Raw genomic sequence first — 23,102 nt, forward strand, 5'->3', positions numbered from 1 at the left:
CATGACTGCCACATGAAAATTGAAATATCGCACTCTGTAGCGAGCAAGGCAACCAGTACATCGGAATGGGTTGCAGCGGGCAAAAGGCAGCGGGGAGGGAGTTTATTTTGGTTAATTGCTGCACGTTTTGCATATTGTCGCGCGAATACCCTCCGGTTAATACCAGAGCTCTCGAATGACCAAATGGCTTTAATTGAGGCGACGACCAAATATGGACTTTGCTATAACAGCACGGTATCACAGCACGGTATCACAGCAAAATAAACATTTTGCTACCTCGGAGACATGCTGAATGGAGAAGGTGGATCAGACTCGGCAACGGTTGCTCGAGTGAGATGTGCATGGAAGAAGTTTCGGGAACTGAGTGGCGTGCTGATGAGGAGGAGAGTGTCGCTGAAGCTGAAGGGAAAGGTGTATGCTGCATGTGTGAGAAGTGTTATGATTTATGGGAGCGAGACATGGGTAATGAACGTAGAGCAGCAACGAAGGCTGGAAAGGGTGGAAATGCGAATGGTTCGATGGATGTGCGGAGTATCGTTGAGAGAGAGGAAGACAAATGATGAATTGCGAAAGATGATGGGAATATTGCCTGTGATTGATGCTGTGAAGAGGAACAGGTTGAGATGGTTTGGTCATGTATTGAGGAAGGATGAAAGTGACTGGTTGAGAAGAGTGATGGAAGTTAATGTAGAAGGAAGTAGAGGACGGGGAAGACCGAGAAAGATTTGGCTAAATATGGTGGAAGAAGAAATGCGGGCAAGGGGGTTAACAAGGAGAGATGCAGAAAATAGGGCAAAATGGAGAAGATTGTCATGGGGACTGCAAGGCTAACCCCCGCTCTAGCAGGGAACATGGCCTTAAAATGCATGTTGTTGTTGTTGTTGTATCACAGCACGGGAGAAAGAATGAAGAGGAAGAAGCGGAAGCGCTTATCTGGAGAGGGAACGATCTCAACCGGGAATCCGGGGTAAAATGTACAAGAATAAGGATTTATTAAACGGACCCGATATAATGAAACGCCACGGTGAAATAAAAAATGATCCTAAATTGGGATCCCACACGCAGACTTTGAACACGCCACAAAGGAAAATGGATTACGAAAAGATATGTCTTGTCGTGTAATGGTTCGTGGGTGCAAGCTTATCTGTCCGAAATGTGTCCTTCGTCCAATGCGGCTCCCTCAGTCCGCCTCGCCCACGAGCTCCGCCAGGCCCGAGCGACCCGCCCCACTCTAGGCTCCTCGTCCACCGCCCATGAGGTCCGTTCGCTCCACAGCACGCCTCGCTCCAGCACCAAAAGCAAATGGGCTAGCGATCTCCCCATGAAGCCGATCTCCAACACGAGGTCGATCTCCAACACGAGGCACAACGAGAGCCAGGAACGGAGAGCGAAGAGCGAAAGACCAGCACGACTCAATAACCAGAGCAAAGCGTCCAGAATCCCACCAGCGAGTCCTTTTGTCACTTGGCATGTGACGTCAGTTTTGGCGCGCCACCAACCAGAGCCTCGTAGCTTCCCGACATCTCCTGAACCGTTTCGCGCCTTCTGTGCTGATTGGTTCAAGGCTCACGCCTTCCATGCCAACCAATCACACGTTCCCTGTGGTGTGGTTACAGCTTGTCTCACGCGATGTTGCTCGGCCAGCTGGTGGTGCGGCTGGCGACGGCCATCCGGCGGTGCCCCGATCTGGCTTCCTGCATGTCTTCTTCCAAGGTCATTGTAAGGGAAGGGGAATTATTTAATGTTGCACTAAAGGGCCTATCTAAGTGTTTATATGAGTATACGTTACCATAAGGGACAAAGGTTTGGCGACAGGGGGAAACGACGAACAAAGGAATCTTATCCATAATCCCTGTACTATTTAGCACGCCCTGCTCCCTCGTAGCGGGGACATCGATACAGCTTATACCGACAACCCGGGCTAACATAGAACTTATTACAGCTAGATTCCCTATCAGGGCAGTCAGATACCTACTTATACAGATCTACCTGGCTCGATATATCACTCTACCCCCCGACATAACAATATTATTATATCGGTATCATAAATGTAACGGACATCCTATCTCATCCATGAGATCAGATGTAGGAACTTACCCACAATAAATAACTGCATGTGTTTTGCAATATCGGACACAAAGATAAATTATTCCCTTCCAGCTCCAAACAAGCCAATGCATGTTTCTACAACTGTGGAGCAGCCTCTCCTTTGGTGTACGAGGGGCAGTTTGAAAACTAAAACAAAGAGGGGAAAAGCTCAAAAGGAAGCATTTTGCATTTTTCAAACCAGAGAAGACAGACCTTTGGCTCGTGTGGGATCTCATATCCACCATATTCCTGATGATGACCCCACATGGGTGAAACCAGGAAGTCAGTTTGCTTGGAATACTTGTTGGTTCCCATACTTGTTGTGATGTTTTGGTTAATTTGTGTTCAATGTTAAAATGGTCCACAGCTGTTGCATACTAGTTTCCCCTGCCGTGAAAAATGCAGGCCTTGGCCTCTTCTAAACTAGGAAGGAATATTTTATAAACATTCTCTTTATTCGTTTTGCTTGAAATTTACGAAGACTGCTAACATGATACGTTTAATGACGATTTTCATGTGTTAGGTGTTGGTCCGGTATTATATAAAATATACATTTCATTAAAATACCTGCTGTTGATTTTGACCCGGTGCTTGTTTTATCAGAGGTTGTAGAGGTTGCAGAGGTTGTCGATACCAGCGGAGTTTCTAAACTTGACAGTGACTGAGTCATTGTATCAGGTGTAGAGATTGAAGTTTTTCCTGGTGCTTGAACGGCAAAAAAAAAAAAAAATTAGACTTTGTGAAGAATGTTTTTGAAATACAAATAAATTCTAATTTGGTGCAAGACAAAGAAAAACCATTTGGGCGAACCTGGCTGTGCTGCATATACACAACAGATCTCCCAAGTACTACAGGTAGTGCTAAAAGAACAAAAAACTCCATGCAGAGACTTTCGCCAGAGCCAAACACACAATTGCCGACACTTTTCAAAAGATAGTGTTGGCACTTAAACATCCACCATCACAATGCAACAAAACAGGTGAAGGGTTGCATGCTCTGAAATTCAGCGGACGTTGGTTATCCTGCTGATGCAAAAGGCGGTTTTTTAATGTCAGAACATGTTGACATTCACAGCCAGACTCGAAAGCAGAGCGATGAGCATGTCACCAACTAATCTATACGAAATGCGATAAATTCATGTTCGTTTTTTAACAAAGTGAAAATATCTTACGAGTATTTTGCCAACAGTAAGAACTCAAACAAGGAAATGACGATGCACACAGCACATGTGGAAAAGGGTTTCATTGAAACCAAGTTGATTTCTCCAATGTTCAGAATTATTGATTCGATATTTCCCATATCAGCAATATTTCCTACTCGAAGTGACCCATTGGAAAATCAACGGGCAGAGATTCTTTGAGCAAGATAATTTGAAATTAGAGAGCTATTCACGATAAAATAATTAATTGAAAGAAATTTAATTGTGGAATTTTGAAACAGAGAATATAACTCATAAAAGTGAGATGATATATTTTTATAAAAATCATATAAGATGCATATATGCATGATTTTTGGTTTAATACATCTCTATAATAACACACAAAAAGTGCACGGTTAACCAAAATAAATGCCCTCCCCACTGCCTTTCACACTCCACATCTCCAAATAGAAGAAGAAGAAGAAAAGCCAGGATCTCTGTTTAAAAACTTTAATGGAATTAACCGCTGGAAAGAAAAACTGGAAAACAGAATGTTATTGCCAAAGAAGAAATCAAACTCTTGGAAGTTGTACAACTTGTCCGGGGGGAGAAAACCTACTTTCTTGCCGCTGTCCTGTCAAGTGGGTGTTTCTTGTAGATTGCAGAAGATTTTATCGATGTAAATCGTAGTCGATCACAGCAGCAGATTTCGTCGATGTTTATTGCAGTAGATTACAGCAAAAGATTTAATTGATGTAAATTGTAGTGGATCACAGCAGCAGATTTCATCGATGTAGATCACAGCAGCAGATTTCGTCTATGTAGATTGTAGTAGTTCACCGCATCAGACTTCAGTCGACCACAGACTACCATGACTAAAAAAAACCCACCGTTTAGAGGCCATTTTTCCCCGCAAAGCGGGGGTTGGCCTTTTCGGGGACCGTGGTAGTTGGTTTTTTTTTATTTTATTTTTTTTGGTCCCCTTTTTGAAGCAATGTTTTACAACCGGATGCCCTTCCTGACGCCAACCCTTTTTGCCACCTTCAACGACAAACAGGGAATTACCAGTGAACTGGTACTCAATTAAGCCGACCTCGGAAGGATGACAGGCTGAGTCAACCCCCCTGGCATTAATTCGGCGATCGACCGAGATTCGAACCCAGGATCCTAGGATCCTAAAGCCGGCACCCTCGCCGCGAGCCCAACACCAGGGATCAGAGACTACCATGACTGCCACATGAAAATTGAAATATCGCACTCCGTAGCGAGTGAGGCAACCAGTCCATCGGGATGGGTTGCAGCGGGGGAAAGGCAGCGGGGAGGGAGCTTATTTTGGTTAACTGCTGCACATCTTGCATATTATTATTATTATATCGGTATTATAAATGTAAGGCCATCCTATCTCATCCATGAGACCAGATGTAGGAACTTACCCACAATGAATAACTACATGTGTTTAGCAATGTCGAACACTAACATAAATTATTCCCTTCCAGCTCCGAACAAGCCAATGCATGTTTCTACAACTGTGGAGCAGCCTCTCCTTTGGTGTATGAGGGGCAGTTTGAAAATTAAAACAAAGAGGGGAAAAGCTCAAAAGGAAGCATTTTGCATTTTTCAAACCAGAGAAGACAGACCTTTGGCTTGTGTGGGATCTCATATCCACCATATTCCTGATGATGACCCCACATGGGTGAAATCAGGAAGTCAGTTTACTTGGAATACTTGTTGGTTCCCATACTTGTGGAGATGTTTTGGTTAATTAGTGTTCGATGTTAAAACGGCCATTGGTTGGCGCCTAAACGTTTCCCCCGCCATGAAAAATGCAGGCCTTGGACTCTTCTAAACGAGGAAGGAATACTTTATAAACATTCTCTTTGTTCGTTTTGCTTGAAATATACTAAGACTGCAAATATGATACGATTAATGACGATTTTCATGTGTTAGGTGTTGGTCGGCTATTATTTAAAATATACATTTCATTAAAATACCTTCTGTTGATTTTGACACGGTGCTTGTTGTACCAGAGGCTGCAGAGGTTGTCGATACCAGGTGAGTTTCTGAACTTGATACCGCTTGAGTCATTGTATCAGGTGTAGAGATTGAAGTTTTTCCTGGTGCTTGAACGGAAAAAAAAACAAAAAATTAGACTTTGTGAAGAATGTTTTTGAAATACAAATAAATTCTAATTTGGTGCAAGACAAAGAAAACCATTTGGGCGAACCTGGCTGTGCTGCATATACACAACAGATCTCCCAAGTACTACAGGTAGTGCTAAAAGAACAAAAAACTCCATGCAGAGACTTTCGCCAGAGCCAAACACACAATTGCCGACACTTTTCAAAAGATAGTGTTGGCACTTAAACATCCACCATCACAATGCAACAAAACAGGTGAAGGGTTGCATGCTCTGAAATTCAGCGGACGTTGGTTATCCTGCTGATGCAAAAGGCGGTTTTTTAATGTCAGAACATGTTGACATTCACAGCCAGACTCGAAAGCAGAGCGATGAGCATGTCACCAACTAATCTATACGAAATGCGATAAATTCATGTTCGTTTTTTAACAAAGTGAAAATATCTTACGAGTATTTTGCCAACAGTAAGAACTCAAACAAGGAAATGACGATGCACACAGCACATGTGGAAAAGGGTTTCATTGAAACCAAGTTGATTTCTCCAATGTTCTGAATTATTGATTCGATATTTCCCATATCAGCAATATTTCATACTCGAAGTGACCCATTGGAAAATCAACGGACAGAGATTCTTTGAGCAAGATAATTTGAAATTAGAGAGCTATTCACGATAAAATAATTAATTGAAAGAAATTTAATTGTGGCATTTGAAACAGAGAATATAACTCATTAAAGTGAGATGATATATTTTTATTAAAATCATATAAGATGCATATATGCATGATTTTTGGTTTAATACATCTCTATAATAACACACGAAAAGTGCACGGTTAACCAAAATAAATGCCCTCCCCACTGCCTTTCACACTCCACATCACCAAATAGAAGAAGGAGAAGAAAAGCCAGTATCTCTGTTTGAAAACTTTAATGGAATAAACCGCTGAAAAGAAAAACTGGAAAACAGAATGTTATTGCCAAAGAAGAAATCAAACTCTTGGAAGTTGTACAACTTGTCCGGGGGGAAAAAACCTACTTTCTTGCCGCTGTCCTGTCGAGTGGGTGTTTCTTGAAGATTGCAGAAGATTTTATCGATGTAAATCGTAGTCGATCACAGCAGCAGATTTCGTCGATGTTTATTGCAGTAGATTACAGCAAAAGATTTAATCGATGTAAATTGTAGTGGATCACAGCAGCAGATTTCATCGATGTAGATCACAGCAGCAGATTTCGTCTATGTAGATCGTAGTAGTTCACCACATCAGACTTCAGTCGACCACAGACTACCATGACTGCCACATGAAAATTGAAATATCGCACTCCGTAGCGAGTGAGGCAACCAGTCCATCGGGATGGGTTGCAGCGGGTGAAAGGCAGCGGGGAGGGAGCTTATTTTGGTTAACTGCTGCACGTTTTGCATATTATTATATCGGTATTATAAATGTAAGGCCATCCTATCTCATCCATGAGACCAGATGTAGGAACTTTTTTTTTTTTTTTTTTGTATACTGAATCGAGGAGATTCATGAGACCATGAGACCTCCTGAGAATCCATGAGACCCACAATGAATAACTACATGTGTTTTGCAATTTTTTTTTTTTTTTTTTTTTGTATACAAGATCGAGGCTCGTGAAAGAGCGAACATTAATCACACAGAAAGACAAACAGACACATAAAACAAATAACATCGGGAGCGGTAGACAAGATGGGGAGAGAGGGGGAAGGACACAAACACAACATTTGAGAGCAGGGACCGAGAGACATGGAGACATCGAGAGATCTGTGGGAGGGAGAGGGCTTTGGGGGGGAGGCATGTGAAGGGGGGGAGGCATGTGCAGGGGGGGGGGGGGGTGGGAGAGGTATAAACATATGGACACTGCCAGGATTTCCAGGAAAGAAGTTGGAATTTCAAACAAGGTGGATCTGGGGTGAATTAGTGGGGGTAGAAAAGATCAAGGTTATGGATGGGGGAAGATAAGAGATGGTGGTGAACAGCTGTTTTAAAGACCTGGAGGGAGGAGAGGGATTGAAGGGAGTGTGGGAGTTTGTTCCACAGGCGGGAGAAAAGAGGAATGAAAGAGTGAAGGTGAGCAGAGAGCCGAGATTTCGGCAGTTTAACCATCAGAGGGTTGCTGGCAGATCTTGTGCGACCTGTAGGAATATTTGGGGGACAGAGCACAGAGAGAGCTGGGGGAGCAAGGCCGGAGAGGAGTCGGTAGAAGACAGAAAGGCCACCTACCTGCCTGCGGTGAGTGAGTGAAAGGCCCTCAGAGATAGCTTCATCGCGGGAGATTCCAATGATTTTGAAAGCTTTGGATTCAACAGCGTGAAGCCGAGCCAGGTGTGAGGCAGGAGCACCAGCCCATAGGGGAGAACAGTATTCCATTGAGCTGCGGATGAAAGCCTTGTATGTGGTGAGGAGCTCAGGTGTGCCGAGGAAGGACTTCGCACGACGGAGGATGCCCAGTCGGCGACTGGCTTTGGAGGCCAGCTTGGAAATGTGGTTTTCCCAAGAAAGATCATGGCAGATAGTGAGACCCAAAAGCTTGAGTGACAGAACTTCTTGGAGAGGATTGTTGAGAAAGTAGATGGGAGGGTTGTCCAGTCGATCTTTTCGGAGAGACATAGTAAGAGAGTGAGATTTGTCAGGATTGAAAGACATGTTCCACTTGTTTGACCAGTCTGTGATTTTGTCCAGGTCTTCAGAGAGTGAGGAGGCTGCAGACTGCCGATCTGAGGGAAGAGGAATGGAGCGGCAGAGAGTGGAGTCATCAGCAAAGAGATAGAGAGGATTTTCCAGAGAGTCAGAGAGATCATTGATAAAGACCAGAAAAAGCACAGGGCCCAGCACACTTCCTTGGGGAACTCCAGCCTGAACAGGAAGGGGAGATGAGAGAAATCCATTCAGGGCCACACGTTGACTACGACCAGAGAGTAAGTCCGCAAGCCAAGAATGTCAGACACAAACATAAATTATTCCCTTCCAGCTCCGAACAAGCCAATGCATGTTTCTACAACTGTAGAGCAGCCTCTCCTTTGGTGTACGAGGGGCAGTTTGAAAACTAAAACAAAGAGGGGAAAAGCTCAAAAGGAAGCATTTTGCATTTTTCAAACCAGAGAAGACAGACCTTTGGGTCGTGTGGGATCTTATATCTACCATATTGCTGATGATGACCTCACAGGGGTGAAACCGGGAAGTCAGTTTGCTTGGAATACTTGTTGGTTCCCATACTTGTGGAGATGTTTTGGTTAATTTGTGTTCGATGTTAAAACGGCCATTGGTTGGGGCCTAAACGTTTCCCCCGCCGTGAAAAATGCAGGCCTTGGCATCTTCTATACGAGGAAGGAATATTTTATAAACATTCTCTTTATTAGTTTTGCTTGAAATATACTAAGACTGCAAATATGATACGATTAATGACGATTTTCATGTGTTAGGTGTTGGTCGGCTATTATTTAAAATATACATTTCATTAAAATACCTTCTGTTGATTTTGACATGGTGCTTGTTGTACCAGAGACTGCAGAGGTTGTCGATACCAGGTGAGTTTCTGAACTTGACACTGCCCGAGTCATTGTATCAGGTGTAGAGATTGAAGTTTTTCCTGGTGCTTGAACGGCAAAAAAAAAAAAAATTAGACTTTGTGAAGAATGTTTTTGAAATACAAATAAATTCTAATTTGGCGCAAGACAAAGAAAACCATTTGGGCGAACCTGGCTGTGCTGCATATACACAACAGATCTCCCAAGTACTACAGGTAGTGCTAAAAGAACAAAAAACTCCATGCAGAGACTTTCGCCAGAGCCAAACACACAATTGCCGACACTTTTCAAAAGATAGTGTTGGCACTTAAACATCCACCATCACAATGCAACAAAACAGGTGAAGGGTTGCATGCTGTGAAATTCAGCGGACGTTGGTTATCCTGCTGATGCAAAAGGCTGTTTTTTAATGTCAGAACATGTTGACATTCACAGCCAGGCTCGAAAGCAGAGCGATGAGCATGTCACCAACTAATCTATACGAAATGTGATAAATTCATGTTCGTTTTTGAACAAAGTGAAAATATCTTAGGAGTATTTTGCCAACAGTAAGAACTCAAACAAGGAAATGACGATGCACACAGCACATGTGGAAAAGGGTTTCATTGAAACCAAGTTGATTTCTCCAATGTTCTGAATTATTGATTCGATATTTCCCATAATCAGCAATATTTCATACTCGCAGTGACCCATTGGAAAATCAACGGGCAGAGATTCTTTGAGCAAGATAATTTGAAATTAGAGAGCTATTCACGATAAAATAATTAATTGAAAGAAATTTAATTGTGGAATTTTGAAACAGAGAATATAACTCATTAAAGTGAGATGATATTTTATATTAAAATCATATAAGATGCATATATGCATGATTTTTGGTTTAATACATCTCTATAATAACACACAAAAAGTGCACGGTTAACCTAAATAAATGCCCTCCCCACTGCCTTTCACACTCCACATTATCAAATAGAAGAAGAAGAAGAAAATCCAGTATCTCTGTTTGAAAACTTTAATGGAATAAACTGCTGGAAAGAAAAACTGGAAAACAGAATGTTATTGCCAAAGAAGAAATCAAACTCTTGGAAGTTGTACAACTTGTCCGGGGGGAGAAAACATACTTTCTTGCCGCTGTCCTGTCGAGTGGGTGTTTCTTGTAGATTGCAGAAGATTTTATCGATGTAAATCGTAGTCGATCACAGCAGCAGATTTCGTCGATGTTTATTGCAGTAGATTACAGCAAAAGATTTAATCGATGTAAATTGTAGTGGATCACAGCAGCAGATTTCATCGATGTAGATCACAGCAGCAGATTTCGTCTATGTAGATCGTAGTAGTTCACCGCATCAGACTTCAGTCGACCACAGACTACCATGACTGCTACATGAAAATTGAAATATCGCACTCCGTAGCGAGTGAGGCAACCAGTCCATCGGGATGGGTTGCAGCGGGTGAAACGCAGCGGGGAGGGAGCTTATTTTGGTTAACTGCTGCACGTCTTGCATATTATTATATCGGTATTATAAATGTAAGGCCATCCTATCTCATCCATGAGACCAGATGTAGGAACGTACCCACAATGAATAACTACATGTGTTTTGCAATGTCGAACACTAACATAAATTATTCCCTTCCAGCTCCGAACAAGCCAATGCATGTTTCTACAACTGTGGAGCAGCCTCTCCTTTGGTGTATGAGGGGCAGTTTGAAAACTAAAACAAATAGGGGAAAAGCTCAAAAGGAAGCATTTTGCATTTTTCAAACCAGAGAAGACAGACCTTTGGCTCGTGTGGGATCTCATATCCACCATATTGCTGATGATGACCCCACATGGGTGACATCAGGAAGTCAGTTTGCTTGGAATACTTGTTGGTTCCCATACTTGTGGAGATGTTTTGGTTAATTAGTGTTCGATGTTAAAACGGCCATTGGTTGGCGCCTAAACGTTTCCCCCGCCATGAAAAATGCAGGCCTTGGACTCTTCTAAACTAGGAAGGAATACTTTATAAACATTCTCTTTGTTCGTTTTGCTTGAAATATACTAAGACTGCAAATATGATACGATTAATGACGATTTTCATGTGTTAGGTGTTGGTCGGCTATTATTTAAAATATACATTTCATTAAAATACCTTCTGTTGATTTTGACACGGTGCTTGTTGTACCAGAGGCTGCAGAGGTTGTCGATACCAGGTGAGTTTCTGAACTTGACACCGCTTGAGTCATTGTATCAGGTGTAGAGATTGAAGTTTTTCCTGGTGCTTGAACGGCAAAAAAAAATAAAAATTAGACTTTGTGAAGAATGTTTTTGAAATACAAATAAATTCTAATTTGGTGCAAGACAAAGAAAACCATTTGGGCGAACCTGGCTGTGCTGCATATACACAACAGATCTCCCAAGTACTACAGGTAGTGCTAAAAGAACAAAAAACTCCATGCAGAGACTTTCGCCAGAGCCAAACACACAATTGCTGACACTTTTCAAAAGATAGTGTTGGCACTTAAACATCCACCATCACAATGCAACAAAACAGGTGAAGGGTTGCATGCTCTGAAATTCAGCGGACGTTGGTTATCCTGCTGATGCAAAAGGCGGTTTTTTAATGTCAGAACATGTTGACATTCACAGCCAGACTCGAAAGCAGAGCGATGAGCATGTCACCAACTAATCTATACGAAATGCGATAAATTCATGTTCGTTTTTTAACAAAGTGAAAATATCTTACGAGTATTTTGCCAACAGTAAGAACTCAAACAAGGAAATGACGATGCACACAGCACATGTGGAAAAGGGTTTCATTGAAACCAAGTTGATTTCTCCAATGTTCTGAATTATTGATTCGATATTTCCCATAACAGCAATATTTCATACTCGAAGTGACCCATTGGAAAATCAACGGGCAGAGTTTCTTTGAGCAAGATAATTTGAAATTAGAGAGCTATTCACGATAAAATAATTAATTGAAAGAAATTTAATTGTGGAATTTTGAAACAGAGAATATAACTCATTAAAGTGAGATTGAAGGAGCTGGGGCTCCCACGTCGATCGGAAGAATGGACGCGACAAAAAGCTGGAATTCATCCGAGTTGCTTTAATCAAACCAAACACTCAGGCACTCTGAAAAGCCCGTTTATCGGGCAGCAATATATATACATATTATCCCGGAGCGTTTGCCCAGGAAAGGCGAGAGGGGGCGTGGCCCAGCGTCCTGGCTGCGGCCTGGCAAGTTGAGGGCGAGCCTGCCCGGGCATGCCCGGGCGTCCCGACCGAGGCCTGGCAAGTTGAGCGCGGGCCTGCCCGGGCGTCCTGGACGAGCCCGGCATGGTGATCGCTCCGCGTCCTTGATAGGTGCAAGGCGATTGTGAAAACCCAGCGGTAGCCGCAACACACGTCCCCCCAGAATCGACTTGCACCGGCAGGGTCAATTTGAGGGGGGTCCTGATGACCCGGCCAAAGCGACCCCTGGCAGGTCGTGGGAGGGGGTCCGGTGTGGTGGTGGGCGGTCGAGTGGGGGGCACCGTGGACGGGGGGCGGCCTCGCCGCGGCGGAAGGGCCACCCGTGGTGGGTGGTCGACGTCCACGTGCGCCGGCTTGAGGCGGTCCACCGCAATCCGGTCCGACCTGCCGCCGATGTCGATGACGAACGACTTGTCGTCCCGTCGCAGCACCCGGAAGGGCCCGTCGTACGGCGGCCGGAGTGGCCCCCGATGTGCGTCGTGACGCACAAAAACATACTCCGCTGTGCGAAGTGCTGGGGGGACGTAGGACTGGGGGTCACCGTGGTGGGATGTTGGCACGGGGGCAAACCGTTGGGCGGCCTCCTTGAGGTCCGAGCGCTAGTGAGCTGCGGACCAGGGACTGGTAGCGTCGGGCACGAATTCGCCCGGGACGCGTAGCGCCTGTCCATAGACAAGCTCGGCGGTGGATGCCTGGAGGTCCTCCTTGGGGGCCGTGCGGAGGCCCAAAAGGACCCACGGCAGCCGGTCGGCCCAACCACCGTCTTGAAGGCCGGCCATGAGCGCGGCCTTCATGGAGCGGTGGAATCGCTCGCACAACCCGTTTGCTTGGGGGTGCTAGGCCGTAGTACGGTGGAGCTTGACCCCCAGGTTGCGGGCGACCGCGCCCCACAGCTCGGAGGTGAACTGTGGTCCGCGGTCTGACGAGATGTCCGCCGGTGCGCCGAAGCGGGCGACCCAGGTGGCGATGAAAGCCTGCGCCACGTCGGCGGTGGTGGTGGAGACGAGGGGAACGGCCTCCGGCCACCTGGTGGTCCTGTCCACCATGGTGAGCAGGTGTGTGAACCCCCGTGACGGGGGGATGGGGCCCACCAGATCCACGTTGACGTGGTCGAAACGTCGTTCGGGCACGGTGAAAGGTGCCAGCGGGGCCTGGGTGTGTCGGTGGACCTTGGCCCGTTGGCAGGCCGTGCAGGTGCTGGTCCAATTGCAGACATCCCGACGAAGGCCGTGCCAGACGAATCGCGCCGACACCAGCTTCTGGGAAGCTTTCCGGCCCGGGTGGGAAAGGCCGTGGAGGGAGGCGAAGATGCGGCGTTGCCAGGTGACGGGCACGATGGGGCGAGGCTGGCCTTGGGAGACGTCGCAGAGCAGGACAGTGTCCGCGAAGGGGATGTCGGCCAGGCGGAGGCCCGTGTCCGCCGCCCGGAGGGCTTGCACCGTGGTGTCGGTGGTTTGGTCCGCCGCCATAAGCGCAAAGTCCACGCCCAGGTGGACCGCGTTCGCGCTGGCCCGGGAAAGACAGTCGGCCACGGCGTTGTTTTTGCCGGCGACGTGCCGGATGTCCATGGTAAACTCCGACACGGCGGAGAGGTGGCGCTGTTGGCGGGCCGACCACGGCTCCGTGACCTTGGCCATGGCGTAAACCAACGGCTTGTGGTCGACGAACGCCGTGAAAGGTCCGAAAGGTATTAAGTCTGTTCACAATTGTATTTTGTCGAAACTGTATTTATCTTTCGGTGTGTGAAGTTATTGTGTGCAACTTTGGTTGTTTCTCGGTGTTTATCTTTCATAAATTGATCGTCTGTTTGCCGTGTCGTGTCTTGAGGCCTTGTACAGTGTGCACTGTACAACCTTGAGGCATTGTTTTTCTCTCAGCGGTCCGTCGTTTGTGATCCAATAACTTTCGTTCTCTGTATTCCCAGTCTTTTCACCCATAGCCTACTTCCTTGTGTAAATCTCAACTCAAAAAAAAAAAAACAAACAAAAAAAAAAAACATTTCCTTCTCTGTTCTCATTCGTTTATTCATTCTTATTCGTTCGTTCGTTCTTCGACCACGTGTTTCTCCCCCATTTCCCCAGATAGTTTTCACTCATTAACCTTCAATGTTTACACTTTCCCCTCAAGTTATGTATTCCGTCATATTTTATAACACCTTTTTCTTCTTCTTCTTTAAAAGGCTGCTTTCGACTTGCTCACCAAATCAATTCATCCCAAAAAAAATATCCATCACCTATAGTGCCTTTTTTCTACATTCCCTAAACTCTCCTGCACTCCATCCTCCATCCAGCGTCCTTAAACGTATTTTTAACTCGAAGGTCACAAGAAACTCATTTTGCAATAAATGTTCGTTTCCCATAAATCGTACACTTTCAAAAATCCAATCTCACCCCTCCCCTCCAAATCTTCCCCATAACCCCTCCCCTCCAAATCTTCCCCATCACCCCTCCCCTCCAAATCTTCCCCATCACCCATCCCTTTCAAATCTCCCCCCTTGCCCCCTCCCTCCTAAACTACCCCCTCACCCCTCCCCGCCAAGACGCCCCCTCGCCCCTCCCCTCCTAGACTCCTGCCTCACCCCTCCCCTCCAAATCTCCCCCATATCCCATCCCTTTCAAATCCCTCCCCTTGTCCCTTCCCTCCCAAACTCCCCCCTCACCCCTCCCCTTCAAATCTCCCCACCCTCATTGCTTCTCAATTTCCCCCCTCTCACTCCCCCTCCTCAAAGCGTCCTCCCCGCTTCTTCCCCCTTCAAACTCTCACCTCCATCTCCCCCAACCTTCTGCCTCGCTCTTCCCCCTCCTCAAATAACACCTCATTGTGGCTCACCCAATCACCATCAAACCTTTTGTCCGCCCCATCCTTCCCTTTCTCCGAGCTATTCTGAAATCTCTGACACACCTTCAACAGCTCTCCCTATCTCTTCCACCTCTTCCACATCTTACCCTACCCCTCCTCCCCCCTGTTCTGTATCTGATGCTCCCCCTTCCTCTTCATTAACGGTATGGACCTCAAACATCCGGGGCCTTCGTTCAAACTTAACTGATCTCTCCATACAGGTTGCTTCTGTCAAGCCAGACGTGATCTGCTTAACAGAAACTTTCCTCCTTTATGATGTCTCTGATTCCATAGTATCTCTCCCGGGCTACTCCCTCCTCCGGTATGATAGACCTGAGCCTCGTCCTGGAGGTGGGGTTGCTATCTTTATCAAAAACTCTCTTCCTCACTCGCCCTGCACTGCACTCTCTCCACCTCACCCCCAGGAATACCTCTGGCTACGGCTTCCCCTTCGCTCCCACCTCTTGTTCATATGTGTGTTGTACCGTCCACCAAACAGTGATGACTCCATCTACATCTCGCTGTCTGATGATATGGACCAACTTCTATCTACTCATCCCAACTCTCTCTTCCTCATATGTGGTGATTTCAACTGTCATCATGCCAGTTGGCTGGGTGTGGGTACCTCTCTCACCAGCCATGGCTCCTCAGCAAAGGACTTCTGCGACTCACTGGGACTGACACAATCTGTCAATTTCCCGACCCGGATCTCAGTCAACGGAACATCTTCTCTTCTGGACTTGGTTATGACTAACTTCCCTGAAAATGTCTGCTGCTCTTCTTCTGCTCCGATCGGATCATCTGATCATGTCCTTGTTAAAGTGGACATCTCTCTGACCATCCTCAGGGAGCCTGCTCAGCGTCGACGAGTCTGGCATTTCACTCAGGCCAACTGGCACGGTCTTCAAGCAGCCATCAATCATCTGGACTGGTCTCCCATCTCTACCACCTCTGACATCAACTCATCCTGGGAATTCTTCCAAAGTAAATTGCTCTCTCTCATGCACAGATTTATCCCATCTCGTCTTCAGTTGTCATACCCTTCCTCCCGTCCATGGTACACGGAATCTTGTGGTGAGGCTGTTGCCCAGAAACAACTTGCCTTCGTCTCCTGGAAAGCAAATCCAACGGAAGGAAATCTCATTTCCTTTCACAAAGCCCGAAACAAGTGTGTGTCCACCCTCAGGAGAGCCAGGAAACAATATCTCTCCGTTCTCAAGACCGAACTCTCTTATCTGTCTCCCTCTTCCAAATCCTGGTGGCGTCTGGTCAAATCCGTTTCTGGTGTTTGTTCCCCCTCCATCCCCTCCCTTACCTCAAACGGCTACACAGCTGACTCCGCACGTGAAAAAGCTGAATGCCTCAACTCTGTGTTTGCCTCTAAATCTTGTGTCCCAAACCCATCCCTCTCTGTACCCACCATACCCAGTCGTACCCTGCTGCTCCTGGACTCCGTGTCCTTTCCTCCTGACAAGGTGGAAAAGTTTCTGTCAACCCTCGACTCTGATTCTGCAACTGGACCCGACGGCATCAGCCCACGGGTCCTAAAATCCTGCTCTGCTGCTCTATCTCACCCTCTCTCTGTTCTCTTCACCCTCTCTTTTGCTCAAGGTCAACTGCCATCTGCTTGGAAATCAGCCAACATCACCGCTTTGCACAAAAAAGGTGCAAAAACAGATCCTAGCAACTACAGACCAATCAGCCTTCTCCCAATTATCAGCAAAGTCATGGAATCCATCATTGCTTCGGATATGAAATCTTTCCTCTTCTCCAATGGCTTGATCTCTGATCATCAATTTGGTTTCAGACCAGGTCACTCTACTCTGGACATGCTGCTTCTGCTTTCTCAACAATGGATGGAGGTCCTCAATGCCAAACAGGAAATTAGAGCTGTCTCCCTCGACATATCACGTGCCTTCGACACGGTCTGGCACCCCGCTCTGCTCACCAAACTCTCCTCCTTTGGTATCCATGGAAATCTCCACGCATGGCTGGCGGACTTCCTCTCTAGTCGTCGTCAACGTGTGGCCCTGAATGGGTTTCTCTCATCTCCTCTTCCTGTTCAGGCTGGAGTTCCCCAAGGCAGTGTTCTGGGTCCCGTGCTTTTTCAGGTCTTCATCAATGATCTCTCTGACTCTCTCGAAAATCCTCTCTATCTCTTTGCTGATGACTCCACTCTCTGCCGCTCCATTCCTCTTCCCTCAGATCGGCAGTCTGCTGCCTCCTCACTCTCTGAAGACCTGGACAAAATCACAGACTGGTCAAACAAGTGGAACATGTCTTTCAATCCTGACAAATCTCACACTCTTACTATGTCTCTCCGAAAAGATCGACTGGACAACCCTCCCATCTACTTTCTCAACAATCCTCTGCAAGAAGTTCTGTCGCTCAAGATTTTGGGTCTCACTATCTGCCATGATCTTTCTTGGGAAAACCACATTTCCAAGCTGGCCTCCAAAGCCAGTCGCCGACTGGGCATCCTCCGTCGTGCGAAGTCCTTCCTCGGCACACCTGAGCTCCTCACCACATACAAGGCTTTCATCCGCAGCTCAATGGAATACTGTTCTCCCCTATGGGCCGGTGCTCCTGCCTCACACCTAGCTCGGCTTCACGCTGTTGAAACCAAAGCTTTCAGAATTATTGGAATCTCCCGCGATGAAGCTATCTCTGAGGGCCTTTCACTCACTCACCGCAGGCAGGTAGGTGGTCTTTCTGTCTTCTACCGACTCCTCTCCGGCCTTGCACCCCCAGCTCTCTCTGTGCTCTGTCCCCCAAATATTCCTACAGGTCGCACAAGATCTGCCAGCAACCCTCTGATGGTTAAACTGCCGAAATCTCGGCTCTCTGCTCACCTTCACTCTTTCATTCCTCTTTTCTCCCGCCTCTGGAACAAACTCCCTCACTCCCTTCAATCCCACTCCTCCCTCCAGGTCTTTAAAACAGCTGTTCACCACCATCTCTTATCTTCCCCCATCCAAAACCTTGATCTTTTCTACCCCCGCTAATTCACCCCAGATCCACCTTGTTTGAAATTCCAACTTCTTTCCTGGAAGTCCTGGCAGTGTCCATATGTTTTATACCTCTCCCACCGCCCCCTTCCCATGCCCCGCCCCCCAAAGCCCTCGCCCTCTCTCAGATCTCTCGATGTCTCCATGTCTCTCGGTCCCTGCTCTCAAATGTTGTGTTTGTGTCCTTCCCCCTCTCTCCCCATCTTGTCTACCGCTCCCGATGTTATATGTTTTATGTGTCGGTTTGTCTTTCTGTGTGATTAATGTTCGCTCTTTCACGAGCCTCGATCTTGTATACAAAAAAAAAAAAAAAAAAAAAAAAAAAAATAATAATAATAATAATAAAAAGGTCGGCCCTCCAGGAGGTGGCGGAAATGGCGGACGGCCAGGTGTAGACCGAGGAGCTCCCGGTCAAACGTGCTGTATTTGAGCTCGTTCGGCCGGAGCTGCCGGCTGAAAAAAGCGAGTGGCTGCCAAACCCCGTTCACCCATTGCTCATGTACGGCGCCCACTGCGTAGTCGGAGGCATCCGTGGTGAGGGCGATGGGAGCGTTGAGCACCGGGTGAGCGAGCAGTGTTGCGTCGGCGAGGGCCCGCTTTGAGCTTTGGAAGGCCACATCCATTGCTGCGGACCAGGCGATGTCGTGCTTGGCCGGCTTGCCCCGGAGGGCTTCGCAGAGGGGCCGCATGAGTTGAGCAGCGCGGGGCACGAAGCGGTGATAAAAATTCACCATTCCCAGGAATTCCTGCAGGGCCTTTATGGTGCGGGGACGCGGGAACGTGGTGATGGCCTCGACCTTGGTTGGCAGCGGCACGGCCCCGTTCTTGGTGATGTGGTGGCCCAAAAAATCAACGGCCGTCGGGCCGAAGTGGCATTTGGCCGGGTTGACGATGAGGCCGTGCTCGCTGAGGCACCCGAACAGTGTTCGGAGGTGGAGGAGGTGCTCGGCCCGGGACGTGCTGGCGACGAGGATGTCGTCCAGGTAAACGAAAAGGAACGGCAGGTCACGCAGCACGCCGTCCATCAAGCGCTGGAACGCCTGAGCCGCGTTCTTGAGACCAAACGGCATCCGCAAGAATTCGAATAAGCCGAACGGCGTGATGACTGCCGTTTTAGGGACGTCGGCCGCCCTGACAGGTACCTGGTGATATCCCCGTATGAGATCAATTTTCGAAAAAATGACCCGTCCCGCCAGACGGGCGGAGAAGTCTTGGATATGCGGGATCGGGTACCTGTCGGGGGTGGTAGCGTCATTGAGACGGCGGTAGTCGCCACACCGGCGCCATCCACCCCCCGGCTTTGGCACGATGTGCAGTGGCGAGGCCCACGCGCTATCGGAGCGCCGCACGATGCCGAGGTGCTCCAACGCGTCAAATTCGGCCTTCGCCACGGCGAGCTTGGCTGGGTCGAGGCGGCGGGCCCTGGCGTAGACCGGCGGGCCCGTGGTTGGTATGTGGTGCTCGATCCCATGCCGTACTGCGACGGCCGAAAACGTCGGCCGCGTGAGGGCCGGGAACTCCGTGAGCAGGCGAGCAAACTCGTTCGCCGCCGGGACGGCGCATGCCAGCTCGGTCGGCGCGGAGCTGCTCAATGTGCATACCAGGGAGCTGAAGGTTTCGGCGTTGATTAAACGACGCCGTTGGACGTCCACCAGCAGTCCGTGTGCACAGAGGAAGTCGGCGCCTAGCAGAGCCATGGGCACGTTTGCGGTTACAAACATCCAAGCAAAGCGTTGGCCGCCGAAGCAGAGGGTGACGTTGCGCGGGCCGAAGGTGCGGATGGTCTATCCGTTGGCCGCAACCAAGGAGGGGCCGCAAACCGCGGATTGCCTGTCCTGGTCAGAGGCGGGTATGACGCTCAGTTGGGCGCCAGTGTCGCACAGGAAGCGCCGTCCGGACGCTTTATCCGTGATGAACAGTAAGTTGCCCGTGTGGCCGGCGCTCATGGCTGGTAATGAACGCCGGCCCGGCCGTTTCCCGGCCTGCCGAAGGAGCACGGGGGTCGGCATGTCCGGGCCTTCTGTCCGAACCTGGCATGATAGCAACACCATGCTTGGTCAGGTGGAGGCCCCGGTCGTCGTGCTGGAGGTGGTCGGCTCGGTGTAGCGGCCGCCAATTGCATCGGCAGTTCGGTCGTCGACCGTGCCGGGTGCTCGGGCGCCATGGGTGTTGCATCAGACGGCGGTGGGTCCCATGTCGCCGCTGCGATGCGCTGTCCTGCGGCGGAGATCTTGTCGGCTTCTCTGGCAAGGGCCCAGGGATCTGTGATCGTCGTGCTTGCCAGGGCGAGGCGTACCGGGTTAGGCAGCTGACGGAGGAACAGCTCCCGGAACAGGAATGCCGGAGAGTGCTCGCCGAGCAGTGAAAGCATGTAGTCCATTCGCTCGGAAGGGCGCGTGTCGCCGAGCTCGGGCAGGTCGAGCAGGCGCCGTGCGCGCTCCGCCGATGGGAGGGAGAAAGCGTCGAGGAGAAGCTTCTTAATCGCGCCGTATTTGTCAGCGGCTGGCGGGCTCTCGAGGAGGCTCAGGGCGCGGGCCGCGGTGGCCGAACCGAGCGCTGCTACCACATGGTGGAAGCGGGTGTCGTCGGCCATGATGCCTCGCAGGGCGAACAGGGAATCCGCCTGTGCGAACCAAACCGCCGCGTGAGCCTCCCAGAAGGGAGGCAGTTTAAGGGCGACTGCCGTGTCCATGTCGGTAGGTCACCAATGAAGGAGCTGGGGCTCCCACGTCGATCGGAAGAATGGACGCGACAAAAAGCTGGAATTCATCCGAGTTGCTTTAATCAAACCAAACACTCAGGCACTCTGAAAAGCCCGTTTATCGGGCAGCAATATATATACATATTATCCCGGAGCGTTTGCCCAGGAAAGGCAAGAGGGGGCGTGGCCCAGCGTCCTGGCTGCGGCCTGGCAAGTTGAGGGTGAGCCTGCCCGGGCGTCCCGACCGAGGCCTGGCAAGTTGAGCGCGGGCCTGCCCGGGCGTCCTGGACGAGCCCGGCATGGTGATCGCTCCGCGTCCTTGATAGGTGCAAGGCGATTGTGAAAACCCAGCGGTAGCCGCTACAAGATGATATATTTTTATTAAAATCATATAAGATGCATATATGCATGATTTTTGGTTTAATACATCTCTATAATAACACACAAAAAGTGCACGGTTAACCAAAATAAATGCCCTCCCGACTGCCTTTCACACTCCACATCACCAAATAGAAGAAGAAGAAGAAAAGCCAGGATATCTGTTTGAAAACTTTAATGGAATAAACCGCTGGAAAGAAAAACTGGAAAACAGAATGTTATTGCCAAAGAAGAAATCAAACTCTTGGAAGTTGTACAACTTGTCCGGGGGGAGAAACCCTACTTTCTTGCCGCTGTCCTGTCGAGTGGGTGTTTCTTGTAGATTGCAGAAGATTTTATCGATGTAAATCGTAGTGGATCACAGCAGCAGATTTCGTCGATGTTTATTGCAGTAGATTACAGCAAAAGATTTAATCGATGTAAATTGTAGTGGATCACAGCAGCAGATTTCATCGATGTAGATCACAGCAGCAGATTTCGTCGATGTAGATTGTAGTAGTTCACCGCATCAGACTTCAGTCGACCACAGACTACCATGACTGCCACATGAAAATTGAAATATCGCACTCCGTATCGAGTGAGGCAACAAGTCCATCGGGATGGGTTGCAGCGGGCGAAAGGCAGCGGGGAGGGAGTTTATTTTGGTTAACTGCTGCACGTTTTGCATATTATTATATAGGTGTTATAAATGTAAGGCTATCCCATCTCATCCATGAGACCAGATGTGGGAACTTACCCACAATAAATAACTGCATGTGTTTTGCAATGTCAGACACAAACATAAATTATTCCCTTCCAGCTCCGAACAAGCCAATGCATGTTTCTACAACTGTGTAGCAGCCTCCACTTTGGTGTACGAGGGGCAGTTTGAAAACTAAAACAAAGAGGGGAAAAGCTCAAAAGGAAGCATTTTGCATTTTTCAAACCAGAGAAGACAGACCTTTGGCTCGTGTGGGATCTCATATCCACCATATTCCTGATGATGACCCCACATGGGTGAAATCAGGAAGTCAGTTTCCTTGGAATACTTGTTGGTTCCCATACTTGTGGAGATGTTTTGGTTAATTAGTGTTCGATGTTAAAACGGCCATTGGTTGGCGCCTAAACGTTTCCCCCGACGTGAAAAATGCAGCCTTGGACTCTTCTAAACTAGGAAGGAATACTTTATAAACATTCTCTTTATTCGTTTTGCTTGAAATATACTAAGACTGCAAATATGATACGATTAATGACGATTTTCATGTGTTAGGTGTTGGTCGGCTATTATTTAAAATATACATTTCATTAAAATACCTTCTGTTGATTTTGACACGGTGCTTGTTGTACCAGAGGCTGCAGAGGTTGTCGATACCAGGTGAGTTTCTGAACTTGACACCGCTTGAGTCATTGTATCAGGTGTCGAGATTGAAGTTTTTCCTGGTGCTTGAACGGCAAAAAAAAATAAAAATTAGACTTTGTGAAGAATGTTTTTGAAATACAAATAAATTCTAATTTGGTGCAAGACAAAGAAAACCATTTGGGCGAACCTGGCTGTGCTGCATATACACAACAGATCTCCCAAGTACTACAGGTAGTGCTAAAAGAACAAAAAACTCCATGCAGAGACTTTCGCCAGAGCCAAACACACAATTGCCGACACTTTTCAAAAGATAGTTGTAAAGTATCTCGACAAACTGCGATCAATTGTCGTACGCGTTTATTCACTCTGCCGATCAAGGCCCGATTCACAGCAGCGCCATCCGAGCTCTGGCGTAGGGATACAACCCGGTCCCGGTGTAGGGATACAACGGTGAACATTTGCACTGCATACATGACATCCTCCCCTTTAAGTCCAAAATTACCAAGAGCAATACGTGCTAGATTTCCAGAATTGACATTTCAAAATCAACATTTCCAAAACATGTGAAAATATGTGTGCAAACGGTTATGAGAATAATGAAAATACGTGAAAATAGAACATGTGTCAACGTGAAAAAAAAACATCTTCAAAGATTCAACCGGTCGGGTGCTTTTCTCTCACGCATTGAGCGTCGCGGTG

The 23,102-nt window shown here is 47.8% G+C and overlaps 2 protein-coding genes across 2 annotated transcripts in view; both read right to left on the bottom strand.

Moving 5' to 3' along the window:
* Nucleotides 1–23,102, bottom strand: part of LOC137425804 (fibronectin-like) — a 1,588,206-nt gene that overhangs the window by 1,226,754 nt on the left and 338,350 nt on the right. The window lies entirely within an intron of this gene.
* Nucleotides 1–23,102, bottom strand: part of LOC137424485 (uncharacterized) — a 72,569-nt gene that overhangs the window by 21,605 nt on the left and 27,862 nt on the right. Inside the window, exons 11-15 of the mRNA XM_078775082.1 lie at nt 22,358–22,486; nt 11,034–11,162; nt 8,844–8,972; nt 5,218–5,346; nt 2,656–2,793 (exon numbers count right to left, since the gene is read on the bottom strand). Of these exons, the coding sequence (XP_078631208.1) occupies nt 2,656–2,793; nt 5,218–5,346; nt 8,844–8,972; nt 11,034–11,162; nt 22,358–22,486 (654 nt within the window). The remainder of the gene's footprint in view (nt 1–2,655; nt 2,794–5,217; nt 5,347–8,843; nt 8,973–11,033; nt 11,163–22,357; nt 22,487–23,102) is intronic.

The sequence above is a fragment of the Myxine glutinosa genome, chromosome 4 (assembly GCF_964187855.1).
Source record: "Myxine glutinosa chromosome 4, kmMyxGlut1.1, whole genome shotgun sequence".
NCBI classification, from domain to species: Eukaryota; Metazoa; Chordata; class Myxini; order Myxiniformes; family Myxinidae; genus Myxine; species Myxine glutinosa.